At 37.4% G+C, this 17,335-nt stretch overlaps 1 protein-coding gene across 1 annotated transcript in view; it reads left to right on the top strand.

Annotated features, from left to right (window-relative positions):
- atp8b1 (ATPase phospholipid transporting 8B1) overlaps positions 1-17,335 on the top strand; it is a 43,893-nt gene that overhangs the window by 6,862 nt on the left and 19,696 nt on the right. The window contains exons 2-3 of the mRNA XM_081390308.1: positions 11,064-11,245; positions 11,344-11,441. Of these exons, the coding sequence (XP_081246434.1) occupies positions 11,077-11,245; positions 11,344-11,441 (267 nt within the window). The 5' untranslated portion in view covers positions 11,064-11,076. The remainder of the gene's footprint in view (positions 1-11,063; positions 11,246-11,343; positions 11,442-17,335) is intronic.

The raw sequence follows: 17,335 nt of genomic DNA, 5'->3' as shown, positions 1-17,335 counted from the left end.
AGATAGCTATATGAATGACCTAGTTGGATTGAAAAATAAAAGAGAAAACCAAGATCTCTTAACATTTAAGCATTTTTGCTGCCTTTTTTTAATAAATCCACCTATATTAAACCACCTATAAGACAGGGCTTTTTGAAGTTTTTTGAGGTATAAGGTGTCTTGGCGCTCTATTTTACACTTATAATTTGGAAGATCTACTGACCTGAGCACAAATTAACAAAAGGAAGCTTATTCAGGGGTCTTAAAAGGCCATTACCCTCAAAGTTTGATTTGATTTGACACTAAATTTTAATATTTCAGCTGGGCTCCTTGGCTGAAATCATTCTGGAGGTCCTAAAGAACCTTCATGTAAAATTTGGTGCTTTTATCAACTCGGTAACGGTATTATTCAATATGTGCACTACCCAACTGGACTATTCAGTGTACCTATATTTATGAAAGAATATGTTTTATCAACATATTTTGGTTTCAGTGGCCACCTTAGCAAAGCTATTTTCTATTATCTACTTGAATACAGAACAGAATCTCCAAAACGTTTATCAATATTACATTTAAAAAACATATTTAAAAATCTTCTAACATTATGTTTCCATCCACATATTTTGATGGGAAAATTTGCATGTCAATTTACATATTCCCATAATCGAACGTTGTTTAAATTAAAGATCGATTAATCGTTTTGGGCGCTTGGTTAAACATTAGTAAACCATAGTAGATCACATCTTTATTTCAGAGCAGCTGGTCTCGAATGAGTCCTAAACACAAAATAAGACAATACGTATAGATCACAGAGTGACATTGACATGCGATCATGACGCAGTGTTTTTCAATGTCATTTGAAAGTTCAACCAGTGGAAACTGGGTTTCGGGTGTATTGGGTTGGTAGTGGATAGAGACCAGTCGGACACTGTTTTACAGCTGGAACACGCTTGGATTGGTTTGATCGCACAGATTGACAGGTCTTGATTTATATAGTGATATATTGTCTGGCTTTCGGGAACAACCATAGTCGAGTCTAGTTCCGGCAGAAGAGTGACCTCTGACCCGATGCATGACGTATTGACGAACGGGGATCTGGAGAGCAAAACAAAACACCGGTCACGAATTAGAAGTCTAAAATAGGCCTGTCACGATAACAAATTTTGCTGGACGATAAATTGTCCAAGAAATTATCGCGATAAACGATAATATTGTCGTACTGAGACCATTTTCATTTAATATAATTATAATGGCATAATAATGCAGGTACACCTTTTCAACGATCTATAAACTTTTATTTCTAAAGAATATTAAACATTGAAAACGGAAAACATTTTAAATATCCAAAAAAATGAACAAAACAACCAAAAACAATGAAAGCAATGGACTCTTAGTGTCTGTTAACAAAATAAATGTCTGTTAATAAAAAAAAAATGAAACAAAATTGCACTTCAAAAAATATTAAATATTAGGCTTTAGACATTATTAAATAGTGATACATTCCATAACAGGCAAAACTGACAGTTAGGACCTTTGTAAACAAATAAAAAAAGCCTCAACAAGCCATATCACCCAAATTTTGCACTGTTACTCCTGTTACTTTGTCAAGTGATTGTGTACTGTCGGGAAGACAGAGACGCACTTTATTGCGTGCATGCTACGCACTGAAAATACTTGGTTAGGATTAGGGGTGAGGAGTCCGTGCGTATTACACGCCATAAAGAGTGTATCATATGCACGCAAAAACTATTTTTGGCATATAAATGGCACGAGAAATAACATTTGTGGTATAGATATGCATTTTCATGTGATTGGGCTCGCTGTCGCAACTCACAACTAGCGTCTTCTCTCTCTCCCGGCAGTAGCCGCAAATAGTCCCGCGGCCGCCGGCGCTTTCCCATACAAAGACCATGTGACTGACAAGCGCCGCCTTCCCACACAAAGACCATGCAACTGACAACAAGAGGGTTCACTCCTCCTATACGCTAAAGAACCGAGCGAGAGTGGTCATCCAGTCTCTTTGGTAGAGAGAGAGAGACGAGGAAAACAAACAAGCATGCAAATGGAATTATCGCGGCCGGAAAAATTATCGAGCTCATTTTTTTTATCGTGCGATTAATCGACTTATCGACTATCGCGACAGGCCTAGTCTAAAATGAGAATTTTTAAAGAGAAATGTCTTGAGAAAAAGAGGAGCTTGAGTTTGTTGCCCAGCTCTATTTGTTTGAACCGCGAGAGAGACGTCTCCTCTCACCTGAGCTAATGCTACTCTTACGTCATGCGTCGGGTCAGAGGTCACTCTTCTGTCGGAACTAGCCTCGCGTACGGCCGTTACTGGAAGCCAGTGATTATAGTTTATAAAGTTATAAATATGGATATTTTTCTTACACAAACGCATGGCTTTGTCCAGAAGGCCTTTAGGACCCAGACCCTGGAGTCGGATGAATCACTTTTATGATGGATGGATGCGCTTTTTTGGGCTTCAAAAACTATAAACTATTCACTCCCATTATAAAGCTTGGAAGAGCCAGGATGTTTTTAACTCTGATTGTGTTCGGCTGAAAGAAGAAAGTCATATACCCCTTTTCCACCAACAAGAACCGGGTGCTGGTTCAGAGCCAGAGCCAGAGCTGGTTCAGAGTTGGTTCGACTGACGAGCTTACTAAGAACCGGTTTGCCTTTCCACCGGCTAGAGAGCCACAACAGAGCCAGATCTTACGTCACTGTATACGTCTCATGTTGCCCAGCAACCGCTAGTGCGGTAGCGCCAAACACAAACACGGCAGGCTTGTTCGAGATGCATCGGCTTCTCGCAGATCGATCGCCGCATGACATCAAAGCACTGCGATAGCGATCTAAAAGCACAAGGAGTCGTATGCTCTCCAAACACTCCCGCAGCTCCGATCGGTCCTTGCCGCTCCGATGCATCTCGAACAAGCCATCAACAATAACGGACGTTGCAATACTATGGATGCTCATGGGTTTGCAAAAATACATCGGAATCCAACGCGTTCGTGCAGCTCGCCGTAACTTACATAGACGAATATTATAATCGAGCTGCTATTAGCTCGACTAGCTGCTATTTAAAAATGGCGGTCACAAGTTTCTATTCGTCTTGTTGGTCACGGTAACCCCGCCCCCAGCCCCTGACGCAAGCGGTTCTTTCTTGGCTCCGTTCTAGACCCTGCAATGATTTGGTGCTACTTAAGAACCAGTTTTACTGGTTCGGAGCTGGTGCTTTGGCGGTGGAAAAACAAAGAACCGATTTGAAACTAGGCTCTGGCTCCGAACCAGCACCAGCTCTGCCTTGGTGGAAAAGGGGTAATACACACCTTAAGGGTGGCTTAAGTGAATAGTTGGATCAACTTAAAAGAAATACTTCAATTGGTAACACCTAAATAAATTAAGTTTTCTCAACTTAAATTATCGTGAAAAACGTGATAATTTAAGTTGAGAAAACATAATTTATTTAGGTGTTACCAATTGAAGTAATTTTTTTAAGTTGATCCAACTATTCACTTTTTACAGTGTATATATATTATTTTAATTTTTTGGTTGAACTATCTAAAGATTATTAGGTTATGTATGTTAAAATTACACGTGCAATTTCCATCTTCAATAATGCCAGCATCTCAGGTCAATGTTTGATAAGATATGTAAATTTTATATGCAATTAAAATGGATAAATCTTAAATTTAGGCATATGTTTTTCCCGTCGGTCCTGACGGCAGTGAGATGTTTGCAGAAGCGAGTTCTTCTCTCCTCTCAGGTTGCACAACAGCAGGTGAACGTGATCTCAAAGGGATCCCTTTGTGTTGTCCTTCCCCTTATTTCCCGAGCCCATCCCCCCCGTGTGAAAGGGTTACCATAGCACGGCCCCGGGCGAGACTTTCAAAACCGTTTTTCCGAGACCAGAAACACCTGGTCGCTCATGTTCACGTCACTGCACACCTACAGAAGGTCTTTGTGGGCGTGGATGGTGGTTTTGCCTCTTCAATGGGAATCTTTGTTCTCGTCATCATGGAATTGGGAGTATGTGATGGCGTGGCGTCAGTCGTGTCGGAGATCAGGATAGTCGTTCAGTGTCATTCACAGAACAGGGAAGAGTTCTCATGGAAATAAGGCTTCAGGGACTTTTTTTTTCTTTCTTTTTTTCAAAATGCAAAACTCCCAATAAACAAACAAACTCATAGATGTAACTGATGGATGGTTTCCATTCGTAAAACATATGTTAAAAGCCAAAGAAATTTGAATGGCAGAAAAACACACTTCTGAAGTGTGATGATATAAATAGCCAGCCAGACAGACGGCCGAAGGGCTTGAGTGTGTGTAAGTGGATGATATCTCACTCACCTAACGTGTTGTTCAGGTAATGTCACGCTGAAGGTATGTTGTTTGCATACTGCAGCTTTTCAGTTATTGTTCATGAATAGTTTTAAAGGTTATACACGTCAACTTTAAATGTGACCCTGGATCACATAACCAGTCATAAGTCGCACGGGTATATTTGTGGCAATAGCCAACAATACTTTATATGGGGCAAAATTATAAATTTTTCTTTTATGCTAAAAATCATTAGGATGTTAAGTAAAGATCATGGTCCATCAAGATATTTTGTAAATTTCCTACCGTAAATATATAATTGTTTATTTTTGTGAGTGAATGCAGCACAATCGTGAACATAAATGAACAACTTTAAAGGAGATTTTCTCAATGTTTCGATGCCGGGAGTCGTAACTTCTTGTTGACATTCGAATTGTTGTCAAACAAAACGGAGGCTAGCTAGACCCTCCCTCCTCCTCATCCCGTCTCCTCCCTCCTCCCCTCCCTTCCGACATAAAGGAAAGTCCAAGTAGTCTCTACAAACAAAGTTAAGTTTTACTGATACTTCATTCAATGAGTAATGTCGCCAAGTTAGATAAATGCTTTTACTGTATATATTGCAGAACAGAAAGCAGAAAAAGAAACATTATCTTAAAATTGTCTCGCCACCTGAGGTTATAAATGGCTCCCATACAAGGACGCAATAATAGCATGATAACGTTCGCGTTTCCCAGTGAGCATAAACAACGGCGGCGGCGTAAACAAATTTAGTCAAAGTTGTCAATAGCCTATAAATGAACATTCAAATTCATAACTAACAGTGGATGAATACAATCATTCACACAAATTGTCGCCCTACTGTGAATTTGCTTGATCATTTACAATGGAGATTGATCGCTGCTAGAAACATACATGTTGTATTCACCAAAGTTAACGCTGACTGCATAGATCTAGCTAATTACATCCTTGTGTTGGTTTAGCGAACATGAACGTCAGTTTAGAAAGAAAAATGGATTTACCTGTTCTGCAAAAACAGAGCAACTGAATGTCGGATTGGAAGCCCTTCTGCCGGCGGAGTTCTCGCCACCTTTTAAAGGTTTTTCCGATGTAAATTCAGGACTTCGTGCGTTTCTTATCCTTGTCCCTCTTCTTTGCAATTTGTTCATCGGAATGTCGTCTCTTTGGTCGTGTGTCGGCCATAATTCAAACTTCCCTCTTCATGCTTCTCTCTCCTCCACACCCCCTTCACGTGCACGCGCACTAACCCCCCAAACCCCACCCTCAAATACTTCTTGCCAGTGATTGGCTGGAACTCTGTTTATTATGTTTCGTGGTGCGGGTGAGCCCAGTTTGTTTTTGTTGCCGTTTGTGGAGCCTGTGGTGTCTAGAGAGACCGCGTTTTTTTACAGTGTGTTCAGGGGACAAGCAGCTAGCGGATAGTGAGGAGATGTTTGCTATATGTGACAAAAAATGTTTTGGCCTAAAAAACGCGTCGCATCACTTACAGCACCTTTAAGATTCCAGATTTTCAGATAGTTGTATCTCGACCAAATATTGTCATATCCTAACAAACCATACATCAAGCTTATTTATTCAGGTTTCAGATGATGCATAAATCTCAATTTCCAAAAATGGACCCATGTGACTGGTTTTGTGGTCCAGGGTCAGATATATGAACAAAAGTCTGAGCCCAAGTTTTAGTTTAACTCTTTCCCTGCCAGTGTTTATTTTTTTAAATGTGTCCAGCTAGCACCAGAATTTTTTATAATTTTCACAAAACTTTCATGTCCCCCAGAATATTTTGTTGTATGAATATCTGATACGATATATTAGAGATGCATGATTAATCGTTAAAAAATTCTGAATTCTAGTGTTTTCAGACGTGTGGATCGTTTGCTTTGTTCCTAAAATGGACTTAATTTGTTTCATTGCATTTTCTTCTTGGTTCAGTTCGCTTTCACAAGGGACAATTCATAGCGTAACCAAAATGTGTTTATGCAGGTCACATGTGAGTAAAACTGCACTTCTTATTGGTCAGAGTTTCCTCTGCGAAATCCATCTAGATGGATTGACAAGTTCACTCCACAAACTTATGTTCACTTAATCTGTAGCTGTCAAGAGTGACACGTGTTTGCACGTGTTATATGAATGTAGCCGTCATTCCCGCTCTGGGACATGGATTGCCGGAAAACTCTGTCAGTGCCGGGGAAAGTTAAAACAGAATTTTTCATTACAAATTGTGTTTTCAGCAAAACAGTGTGAGTAAAAAGTGATCACCTACATACATATAGGTGAACAAAATCCATTGTTTTGTTCATTTCTTGTTTTAGATTAGATTATTTTAGATTAGACCCATCCATCCATCCACCCATCCATCCACCCATCCATCCACCCATCCATCCATCCATCCATCCATCCATCCATCCATCCATCCATCCATCCATCCATCCATCCATCCATCCATCCATCCATCCATCCACCAATCCATCCACCCATCCACCAATCCATCCATCCATCCATCCATCCATCCATCCACCCATCCACCCATCCATCCATCCATCCATCCATCCATCCATCCATCCATCCATCCACCAATCCATCCATCCATCCACCCATCCACCAATCCATCCACCCACCCACCCATCCACCAATCCATCCATCCATCCATCCACCCATCCACCAATCCATCCATCCACCCATCCACCCATCCACCAATCCATCCATCCACCCATCCACCAATCCATCCATCCATCCATCCACCCATCCACCAATCCATCCATCCACCCATCCACCCATCCACCAATCCATCCATCCACCCATCCACCCATCCACCAATCCATCCATCCACCAATCCATCCATCCATCCATCCATCCACCCATCCACCCATCCATCATCCATCCATCCACCCATCCATCCATCCATCCATCCATCCATCCACCCACCCACCCACCCATCCATCCACCAATCCACCCACCCACCCATCCGTCCGTCCGTCCGTCAGATAATCTCAATATGTCATGAACGTGTATTTAATGTAACATCAGGATCATTTTAATATCCATATAGCATCTCCAGAACCCTAAACGTCCACAAATATAGTTACTGAAGAGTGTTTTGTTGAATCTGAGAACCTTTATTTTTTAGGAATGAACCATTTAGAGGAATAAAGCCTTCAGAGCTCAACATGTGGAAGCCAATGTAATTGTTTGGTCTGTTAAAGAAAACCTTAATGAAATACTTTGGTTCATCCAGTTGAACCTCGGAAGGTTTGTTTCTCACAGACCTCAGCTTTTCAGAGCTAAAAATGTTGTGTTGCGTCATATACGCAAAGTCGTGGATAAACATGGGTGTGTGTTTTGCATGATGTGTTTCTTTCTCTTTCCGGGTGTGTGCTCTGTTACGCTCTTTACACAAGTTTGCGGGAGCATCCTGGTGGATTGTGTGTTTATTTCAGCATTGGTAATCATGGCAGTGCTTGATCGTTTAAGTAGTGTAACTTTATCTCAGACTTTAAGATTATTTATCAACAAACATCCTTAAGGACACAGTTTCTTGGCACTTCATATGATGATAAACCAAGAAAGGCATTGGTCTTTGTTGTTGGTAAATGTGTTAAGTCATCTTCAGTCATCACTCATTCATGTGATGGACAGTTAATAAATATTTAAAGAGGGATTCTTCTCTGATGTTGAATTTTTCCAAATTGATCTCTTATCAAACATTGACCTTAGATGCCTGGCATCGTTGAAGATACTTTAGAGATGCTTGAGCGCTCGGCTGGATGGAGAACACCTCAGTTTTTCATAAGACCAGAGGATCATCCTGTAATTTGTGGCGACATTTGCATTTGAGAAATGAAACTCATCATCCATTAAAGTCAACATGAAATCAGAATTGACCCTCTGACTATTTACTGTCGACTCTTTACTTTCTTTAACCATGTTCCTGGTGTTAATGTGAATTATTCATCAATGTATTATATTACAAAAACTTGTCTTGTTCACAATCTTTTATCAAAATGCAGCAACTTTCCTTTTTATCTGACATAACTAATATTTATATTTATGCAGCCGAAGTAAAGCCTTATTCGGTCGGGACTAAACAATGTTTGAGTTTCAGTTCTTATCAATCGACATCTGTAATTTCATGTACATATCTGACGAACATATCTGTGTTTATTACAGAGATGGGAGTGTGTATTTTCTAGATAGGCGTCTGCTGTGCTTCATCACATCACGTCATCACATATGACGTACATGTTTTTTAATTATTTATTTATTGATATAGCTGCAATTCATTATTAAAACTTAAATAAATAGTGGTTGTCTATAATAAACCAACATAAGTGAGCAGAGACATCTAGACAAGTGTCTTACTTGACACTGATATTCAAATTTGGCTCTATTTATCAATTTTACAATAACATTTTTTTTTTATTGTCTATATTGAAATGAAAGCATGCGGAAGATTGGTGCACAAACGATAGCTCGGATAGGTCATAACACACACGAGGAGAAGCATTAGTGTAATACAGTATCAGCAATCACAGACATGCGCATTGGGACAGGATTCGATTTCTCAGAGAACTGTTGAGTTTGCCGAAAAACAGTACAGGCAATTTGCCCTGAAATAGTTTGCTGAGGTTGTGTGAGGAAAAAACACAGACAAGGCAGATTCGGACAGGATTGAAATCACAAAGTAGGCCTGTGAAACATGAATTTCTCTAATTGTCCTCCATGAAAACTAGTCCCGTCCTAATAGGGCTTTTGAGAAACCACCCGATTAATTCCCTTTTGTCCAACAATATATTTTGTTCTTTTTCTAGAAAGCTGTTTCACTCTCAGATGCATCACATTATGAATGTAAAATGAGTTGTGAACGTTGTTGACCTGGCATTTGTTCCATAAAAGTCGTTCTGTGTTTTAATATTGCATATTTATAGGCATTCCTGGAACCCAAACATCATGCTTTTGATTTCCAGGGAATACATAATAAAATATGTCTTAAAAATATGTAAAAATGTGAACGTAGCACAGTAACACAAGTCAAAATTAATGACATTATTTTTTTATGTAAATTATAAAATAATTATAGTAATTTAACTTTTATATAAACATATTTTTATCTATCTTTTTACTTTTTTTAACTTTTTTTTTTTTTAACTTTTTTTACTGGAAAAATGTCTGAACCACATTATAGAGCCATGACATATTTTCTGAAAAATGTTTAAAATTATCATTATTAATAATAATAATCAATTATATTATTCAAATCTACAGTTTTAAAAAGCTTTTTTAAAACATATTTGCTTAGGAGCTGTGTATATTACATTTTTCCATATGAAAATGAGTGACATCATCTGACCTGAAGCTAAACAAACACTGTGTGATTTACTGTCCATGGAGAGAGTCTGTATGGATGTGGTTTCCGGTGTTTTGTGACTGCTGGTGTAGAATGATGGACAGAGAGTATGTGTGGTGTGTGTGTGTGTGTTTGTGTGGAGGGAGGGTGGAGTCGTGTGTAACATCATCTGTGTTCGTTTATTTGACTGGATGGTTTTTATATTGTAGATGAAACGTACTGATATCATCAGAATATTTTGTTCTCCAGTAGCACGCCGTGTCCTGTAAAGCGTCGCTGTGTCAAAGGTCAACTCTGTTTTGTACTCGTTTTTTGTGTACTTCATTTCATAAGTTGTTCACCTGAGCAGTTAAATTGTCTTCTGATCTTCAGAAAAATCCATCACTAACTCTTTCCATCATATTGAGATCCAAGGTATTCATACACGACTATTACAAAATGTAGCCGTGTAGTCATCTTCTAGTCATTGATTAGCATATTCTGTCTTGATAATCTATAAATCGTGTTCAGGGGGCGGGGTTTATGTAAATGATGCTCAAGAAGATGACGCACAATATTAAAAATCAATCATATGTAAACTTCTGAACTGGGTCTTTTGTGTAAAGTCAGTTATTATTTTGTCTTTTGGTCTATATGTACATCTCTGTTATGCAGAATAGCTTAAAATAGCAGTAATACATTTTTAAGTAATGAATATTTTGCAGATTCTGCAAAGGTAAACGTATGACCTCAACAGCATGTATATAATACTGACTTTTTGAATTACTTTTGGTGCCATAATTTCTTTTTCTTGCTTGAAATGCATTAAAAAAGGAATTAAAAAATCATTTAATGGATCTTATTTAAATCTAATACAATTTCATTACAATTCGAAGTGAATATTTCTGAATTAGCAAAAATGGCTTCTGAATTCAATTAAAAACCTTTGAATCATTAATTAAATCAAGTCTTACCAACCATTGCCCTGCCAAGTTTTGGAAATGCCCCCGCAGTCAATTAAAATAATTTAATTAATAAAGATTAATAAATCAATTTTAACTGCAACTTCTAAATTGCATTCAAATAAATTCTTCAATAGTTTCATTTTTATCCATTTTTATTCACAAATGTATGGACATCATGTTTATAATGAACAACCAATGAACTGAATGGACTTTGCAGGAACACATTTATTTTTTTAAATAACCTTGTTTATGAATATGATGATTCAGAACTAACGACAGTACTGAATGGTTACCATAAATGCATTTATGTATTATGCAAGAATAAATTCACACAGTAGTTACTACTGTGTGTAGTGAAAAATCTGTGTTTTTCTGCAAGCCAAATCATTATTTTAACACGTTGCAGCTCTGTGGATTATTAATGTATTATTATAATGTGATATTTGTGTGTGCAGTGTGACTCTCAGGATGAGTGCTCGACCGCGGGCAGGTTCCCAGGGTTCCCTGGAGGAGCCGGATGATGAGGTGATGCCCTACAGTGACGACGAGACGGACGAGGAGTTGCAGTCAGAAGATGACCTGGATCGGGCTGAAGACCAGCTACCAGAACCAGAGCCCAGACCCGCTCCCGTTCCCGGTGAGATGAAGACCTCAAGATCTGCATGCTGGAAAACTCTCCTGTCAGAGCTTGTTTTGTGTTCTGATTTAGTTTCGTTGTTCTCTTTTTCCGCTCAGAGGCCGGTTGGACCATCCGAGCGAATGACAGGGAATACTGCAAGAGACCCGAGTTTCAGAAGAAGGTCTTTCTGTGCATCAAGAAAAGCAGATACTCGGTAAGTGAAAACTTTAGTGGATCGCCCGTACGTACACTAGTGTTCAAAAGATTGGAATAATTGCAATTTTTTTTAAATGTTTTTTAAAGGGGTGGTATAATGCCCTTTTCACAAGATGTAAAATAAGTCTCTGATGTCCCCAGTGTGTGTGTGAAGTTGTAGCTCAAAATACCCCACAGATATTTTTATAGCATGTTAAAATTGTCACTTTTTGAGGGTGAGCAAAAATCGTTTTTGTGTGTTCCTTTAAATGCAAATGAGCTGCTGCTCCAAGTACAGGGGGCGGAGCTTCAACAGCTTGCACTCACACAGACATGCACTGAAAATTACGGAACTTTTAGCCTTTTATGTTCAAACCGGAGTCAGACAATGATGGAGAGACTTATGAAGAAGTGACAACATGTAGAAGCAACAGGACGTTTCTGAATGGTTAGTTGATGAACTTATGTAGCTTATGTGTAGTTATCTTCTAGTCATTGATTAGCATATTCTGTCATGATAATCTATAAATCGTGTTCTGGGGGCGGAGTTTATGTAAATTTAAGGGTTGGTGATGTCACTAACCCGAGAGGAATGTTGTATAGTCTCTACCAGCCGTTTGTTGTAGTCCTTAAAAAGCGATTTCTTTAAAAGCAAATATCTCCCTTTGCTTTGAACTTTGAGTGTTGTAACTTTGCAGATGTTGTTTATGATCAAACAGCAACATTACACACTAACTAAAGTTAGAAAAGTGAAATCATAATCAACCACCCCTCTAAGAAGTTTCTTCAGCTCACCAAGGCTGCATTTGTTTAATCTAAAATACAGTAAAAAGAGTAAAATTGTGAAATATTATTACAATTTAAAACAGCTGTTTTCTATGTGAATATATTAAACTGTAATTTATTCCTGTGATCAAAGCTGAATTTTCAGCATCATTACTCCAGTCTTCAGTGTCACATGATCCTTCAGAAATCATTTTAATATGATGATTTGATGCTTAATATATATTAATATTTTATATTATTATGCTTAAATTTTGTGGAATCCATTTTGTACCGTTAATGATGCTGAAAATTCAGCTTTGATCACAGGAATAAAGTACATTTTAAGATATATTAAAATAGAAAACAGCTATTTTACAGTTTTACTGTAAAGTAAGTAAAGTAGCCGTTTGTCCCTAAAAGCCTTTGAAAGACACTAAACTCTAGAGATTGTCCTGTAAATAATACTGTAAGTGTCTTCAGATTAAAGCATCTGATAATGATTTCCCACAGCTTACTAACACTAAACCGTTTAGACCACAAACAGTGTTTTGAGCGGGCAGATGTTTTCGTCTTAAACTGCAAAACCTTTAAAGTCAATCCATACTTTTACCATGAACATTATTTTGGTATTTGTTTCCTCTAATACAAACTGTACAGACTTTGTATGACGTGGTCAAACCAGCCTGTTGAATTTCGAAAGAAGATTAATGTTTCGTTTTCTGGGAAGGAAGCGTCTGTTTTTCTTTTGTCAAATGTTTAATTTGTTTAACGGATAAATCATGAATCACTTGTGAATTCATCTGAGAAACAACAGTGACAACATCACATAGTTTAGCTTCAAAGGTTATATTATACTCGTAGTTCATAGTTGTACTCATAGTGACATTGCAAAATGGTAAAAAAATAAATATTATTATAAGTATTACACGATACTCTGAGACCTTTTTTCTTCTGTTGCATTTTCAGTTCATCAAACGCCTCCAGGAAACATCCAGAAAAATTTAAGTGACACGTCATGTATTTAGGTTGTAATTCGTCATCATGTTGTTATCTGTTATGGTGTGTTAAACAACCCTAAAACCTTCTGGATGGGGCTTGGCCTTTTTTTATGCTTTTATGCTCATTTTCTTACAGAATTTACTTGTTAAACTTGTTGTAAGCTGTTGCTTGTTTAGGTTCTGTGGTGTGACGATGATCTTAGACTGGAAAAACGAGTCCTTTGGGTGTCGAATGTCCGGAAATTTGCTGTGTGTCGTGAGAGATGAGCAGCAGTGACTGGCTTTGTCTTGAGGTTGAAATGTTACCCTGCGAGAGCATCCACAGACAGATTTTGATGTGTTTTGATTTACATGTATGGAAAACAGTTGGGTTCGGTCAACGCTTGAATGTTGAGTGACAGGAACTAAAGTGAAGAATTGCCGAGTGCAGAGACACTTTAAATCAGACTTTAATCTGTAACAATTCTATTAAACCTTACCCAGATCTAAACTTTTATTTTGAATTTTTTTTTATTTTATTTTTTTTAGGTTTTTAAATGTTTTTTTTTTTTTTTTACTATTCCAGCCTCATATTTCAGAAATCTCATGAAAGTGCGCAATATTTCACAACTTACAAACTTATTAAAGAGCCTTGGGTTAACCCCCTGAGGTCGACGGTATCGCCGGCGATACCAGCTCGCTTTTTTTCAGTTCAGTTCAAAAGAAATTAATTTTGCTCTGTGGACTTTGATATTACAAGCAAGTTTCATACATCAATCGATTCTGTTAAATGTGTATTATTTTTGTGTATACTCACAATAAAAACAAAGTGTTGTGCTTTTTGCCAAATAAAGAAAAATAAACGTGATGCGAGTTCTGCCTTCTCTGTGTCAGTGAAGACCATTCTGAAACGCGTCCGAAAATGAACAATAACTCAGCGAATACTCAGTCAAACAGGCAAACAGACATACAGGCATGAAGCTTGAATTCTCTTCTCCTAAATGAAGTCATTTATATAAAAAACAAATATTCTCATCTTGTGAAATCTGTATTAAAAGAGAGCGATTCCAGTCGACCTCATTACAAGTAATTCAAATGTAATGTGACTCCGCCTACGGAGAGCGCGCGCTATTCAAACGCAAATGAATGAGGCAATCTGCGCAATCCTGTGAACGTCCCCATATCAGCTCGAGAAACACAAGTTTATTCAGATCATTACTTTAACAGCGCTGTGAGGAATAACAATAATGAAAAAAGTACCTCAGAAGTGCGTATATCGAGGAGCGAGCTGAGGAATACTGTAAGTTTTTTTTCTTCTCACGTGAATCGGGTTTCTGTTTATGAATGAATGAACGGCAGAGATGCGCGCTGTTTACCACAGCTCGCAAAAAGACAGTTTACATTTAAATTGCGTCTCTGTGTGAATGAATGATGATGTTTTAGCAAACTGTATTGACGTACTGAGTTGAGTAAAAATCGACAGAAATATGTTGAAATAAAATGTAGGCTATTTGTAAGCAACGCTTTAAACTGAAAATTAACATTTATATGCCCTTATATTTCTTAAAAACAACGTTACAGTCAGGCGTTTCTGTTTGTGTATGAATTTTTCGGTTTTAGCAAACTGTATTGCTACACTCAGTAAATATCGACTAAAATATGTTGAAATAAAATGTATTTGTATAAGCAACGTATTAAACTGCAAATTAACATTTATATTTCTTATAATAAAAATGAAAGACCTATGTTACAGACATATGAAAGACAACATTTCGTTGATTAGTTTTGGATAGATTATACATTTTTAATGTAAAATATCTGCCACCTCAAATAAGCTTTCAAATAAGTTTGCCAATATTTGCTTATGTTAAATAATATGTTTTGTCAAAAATAAAGTTATCAAATAATCAATCAAATCCTTAACTTTGAAATATGTATGATAAAATGTATACTTTAGTTTTTACAAAGAAACATTACACTTTCTTTGTAATTGTAACCTTTTTATTAAAAAAAATATATTTACAAGGTAGATGTAAACAAACTATTAAAAGGTAAATATAAGCCTTTTCTTTTATACTTTTATACTTTTATACTCTAACTTTTATTGTGTTTTATTATTGACAAATTTGGGGAGAGGATAAATATTCCAAAACTGAAAAAACAGTATGAGAATTAACTGCACAATTACTAGACATGTTTTCCTTGGATATTATAGGCCAAATTGCAAGCACAATATGTGGAAAAATAAAAAAGAATTGAGATGCTTCCAACTGTTGCTCTTGCATTCTTATGGCTCAGTGACTCACCTGAATGAATGGCTAATTAAGTATGCGGGCCCCATTGTCTCCTCAGGTGTGAAGCACTATATATGCATGATAGGCTTGGGCGGTATTGGAATTTTGATACCGTCAAACCTCCTCCCTATTTTACCGGGGTATACGATATTACCGTGACTAATTAAAAATTATGACATAATGGGCTCAGATGGCATCACCAAACTGTTGGCTTGTGCCTACACCGTTCAGAAACTGAATGCCAGATAAAAAAAAAAAAAAAAATCAAGCCGTGCACGTTGTGTCTGAGTCCGGCCGACGGCATTAACTGTTATTATGAGCCCGAGCCCACCATTATTCAACATAATATCTGTGTGCGTGCAACAAGCAAGAAGTGCCTTTGTAATCCGGTGACGCGTGTCCATTGATTTTTATTAATAAAACTTTTCTGCAAAGATGGAAGTTGACGATCGCCATCTCTGTAGTGAACGCGCCTATAGAGAGAAATGCACATCATTGATCAATCAGATTTATTTTCGTTTTGAATTGTTTCGTTTAAAGAAATTGACGATCGCCATCTCCATAGTGAACGATAGAGAGAAATGCACATCATGGATTACAGAGAGTAGGCTAGTCTATTTCTTTTCTTTTCGTTTTGTATGGTTTCGTTAACTGAAATAGATGATCGCATCTCTGTATGAACGCGCCTAGAGAGAAATGCACATCATGGATTAAATAATCAGAGTGGCCTTTTTCTTTTCGTTTTGAATTGTTTCGTTTAAAGAAATTGACGATCGGCATCTCTGTGAACGCTATAGAGAAAAATGCACATCATGGATTAATCAGAGAGTAGCCTACCCTATATTTCTTTTCGTTTTGAATTGTTTTGTTTAAAGAAATTGATCGCCATCTCTGAGTTTCGGTTAATTTATGAGATTTCAATGCAAGTGACCGTGGCATGCCAGCGCCCATCATGTCATGATTATATTAAATCCAGGCAATTTGGTTGATGAAAAATTTATTAAAATTAAGATACAATTTATACAAAACGAAATTCGTTTTAAAGAGGCCTTTTACAAAACGAAATTTATTGAAGTGGTCAAATCGTCTGACTCCCGATGCATCCCATCTTATTTGTGCTGTTCACTTTTCATAATCAACAAAGATGGAAAAAATAACATTATAATATTTTAACAAATACGAAACTTAATGCACTTATTTAATGAACTCGAGAACAAAATGCATCCTGGCAGTAGTGAGTGGGTGGTAGTTTCGGAGATCCGACATTAGGTTAGAGGTGTTTACATCTCTCGCGGTCACCTTTTTATGGCACAATTTACAAATTGCCTCGTCAGTATTTACCGCCTCTCCCTTCTCATTTGGCTGGAACCAGAAATATTACCAAACTGCAACCACACAAGCATTTTTAGGCAATAAATAAATTATATATATTATAGGCTATATAAGTGCCGGTAATGACGGTATTGAAACTGATACCGGTGCTATTTTAAGATCCCGGGGTATCCGATATTACCGTAATACCGCCCAACCCTAATGCATGACCGTAGACGCCCACTCCGCAGATTGGCTTTCCAAACAGAAAGTGCTTTGCAAAATTCAAATCAATGTATTGTGTTATGTGAATGATAAGGCAGGGTGATTTTCACTTCATTTTGAAGAAAAAACACTAGGCAATGACATATTTTAGACAAAAGTCTTATTGGCACAAATTTAGAATGTGTTTTATGGCCTTATTTCAGAAACTTTAGTTTTTAGTTTTTTCAATAACCATGCATAAACATTATTCTCTCAAAAATGCACACATGTACATTCTTGTTGCTCACATTTCATGGTAGCCCTGTTTGTGCTAAATAGTGTGTAATTTTTTTATGCCATTA

This window comes from Scardinius erythrophthalmus (genome assembly GCF_964197995.2).
Source record: "Scardinius erythrophthalmus genome assembly, chromosome: 17".
Classification (NCBI taxonomy): domain Eukaryota; kingdom Metazoa; phylum Chordata; class Actinopteri; order Cypriniformes; family Leuciscidae; genus Scardinius; species Scardinius erythrophthalmus.
This window is presented reverse-complemented; position numbering and strand designations above follow the sequence as displayed.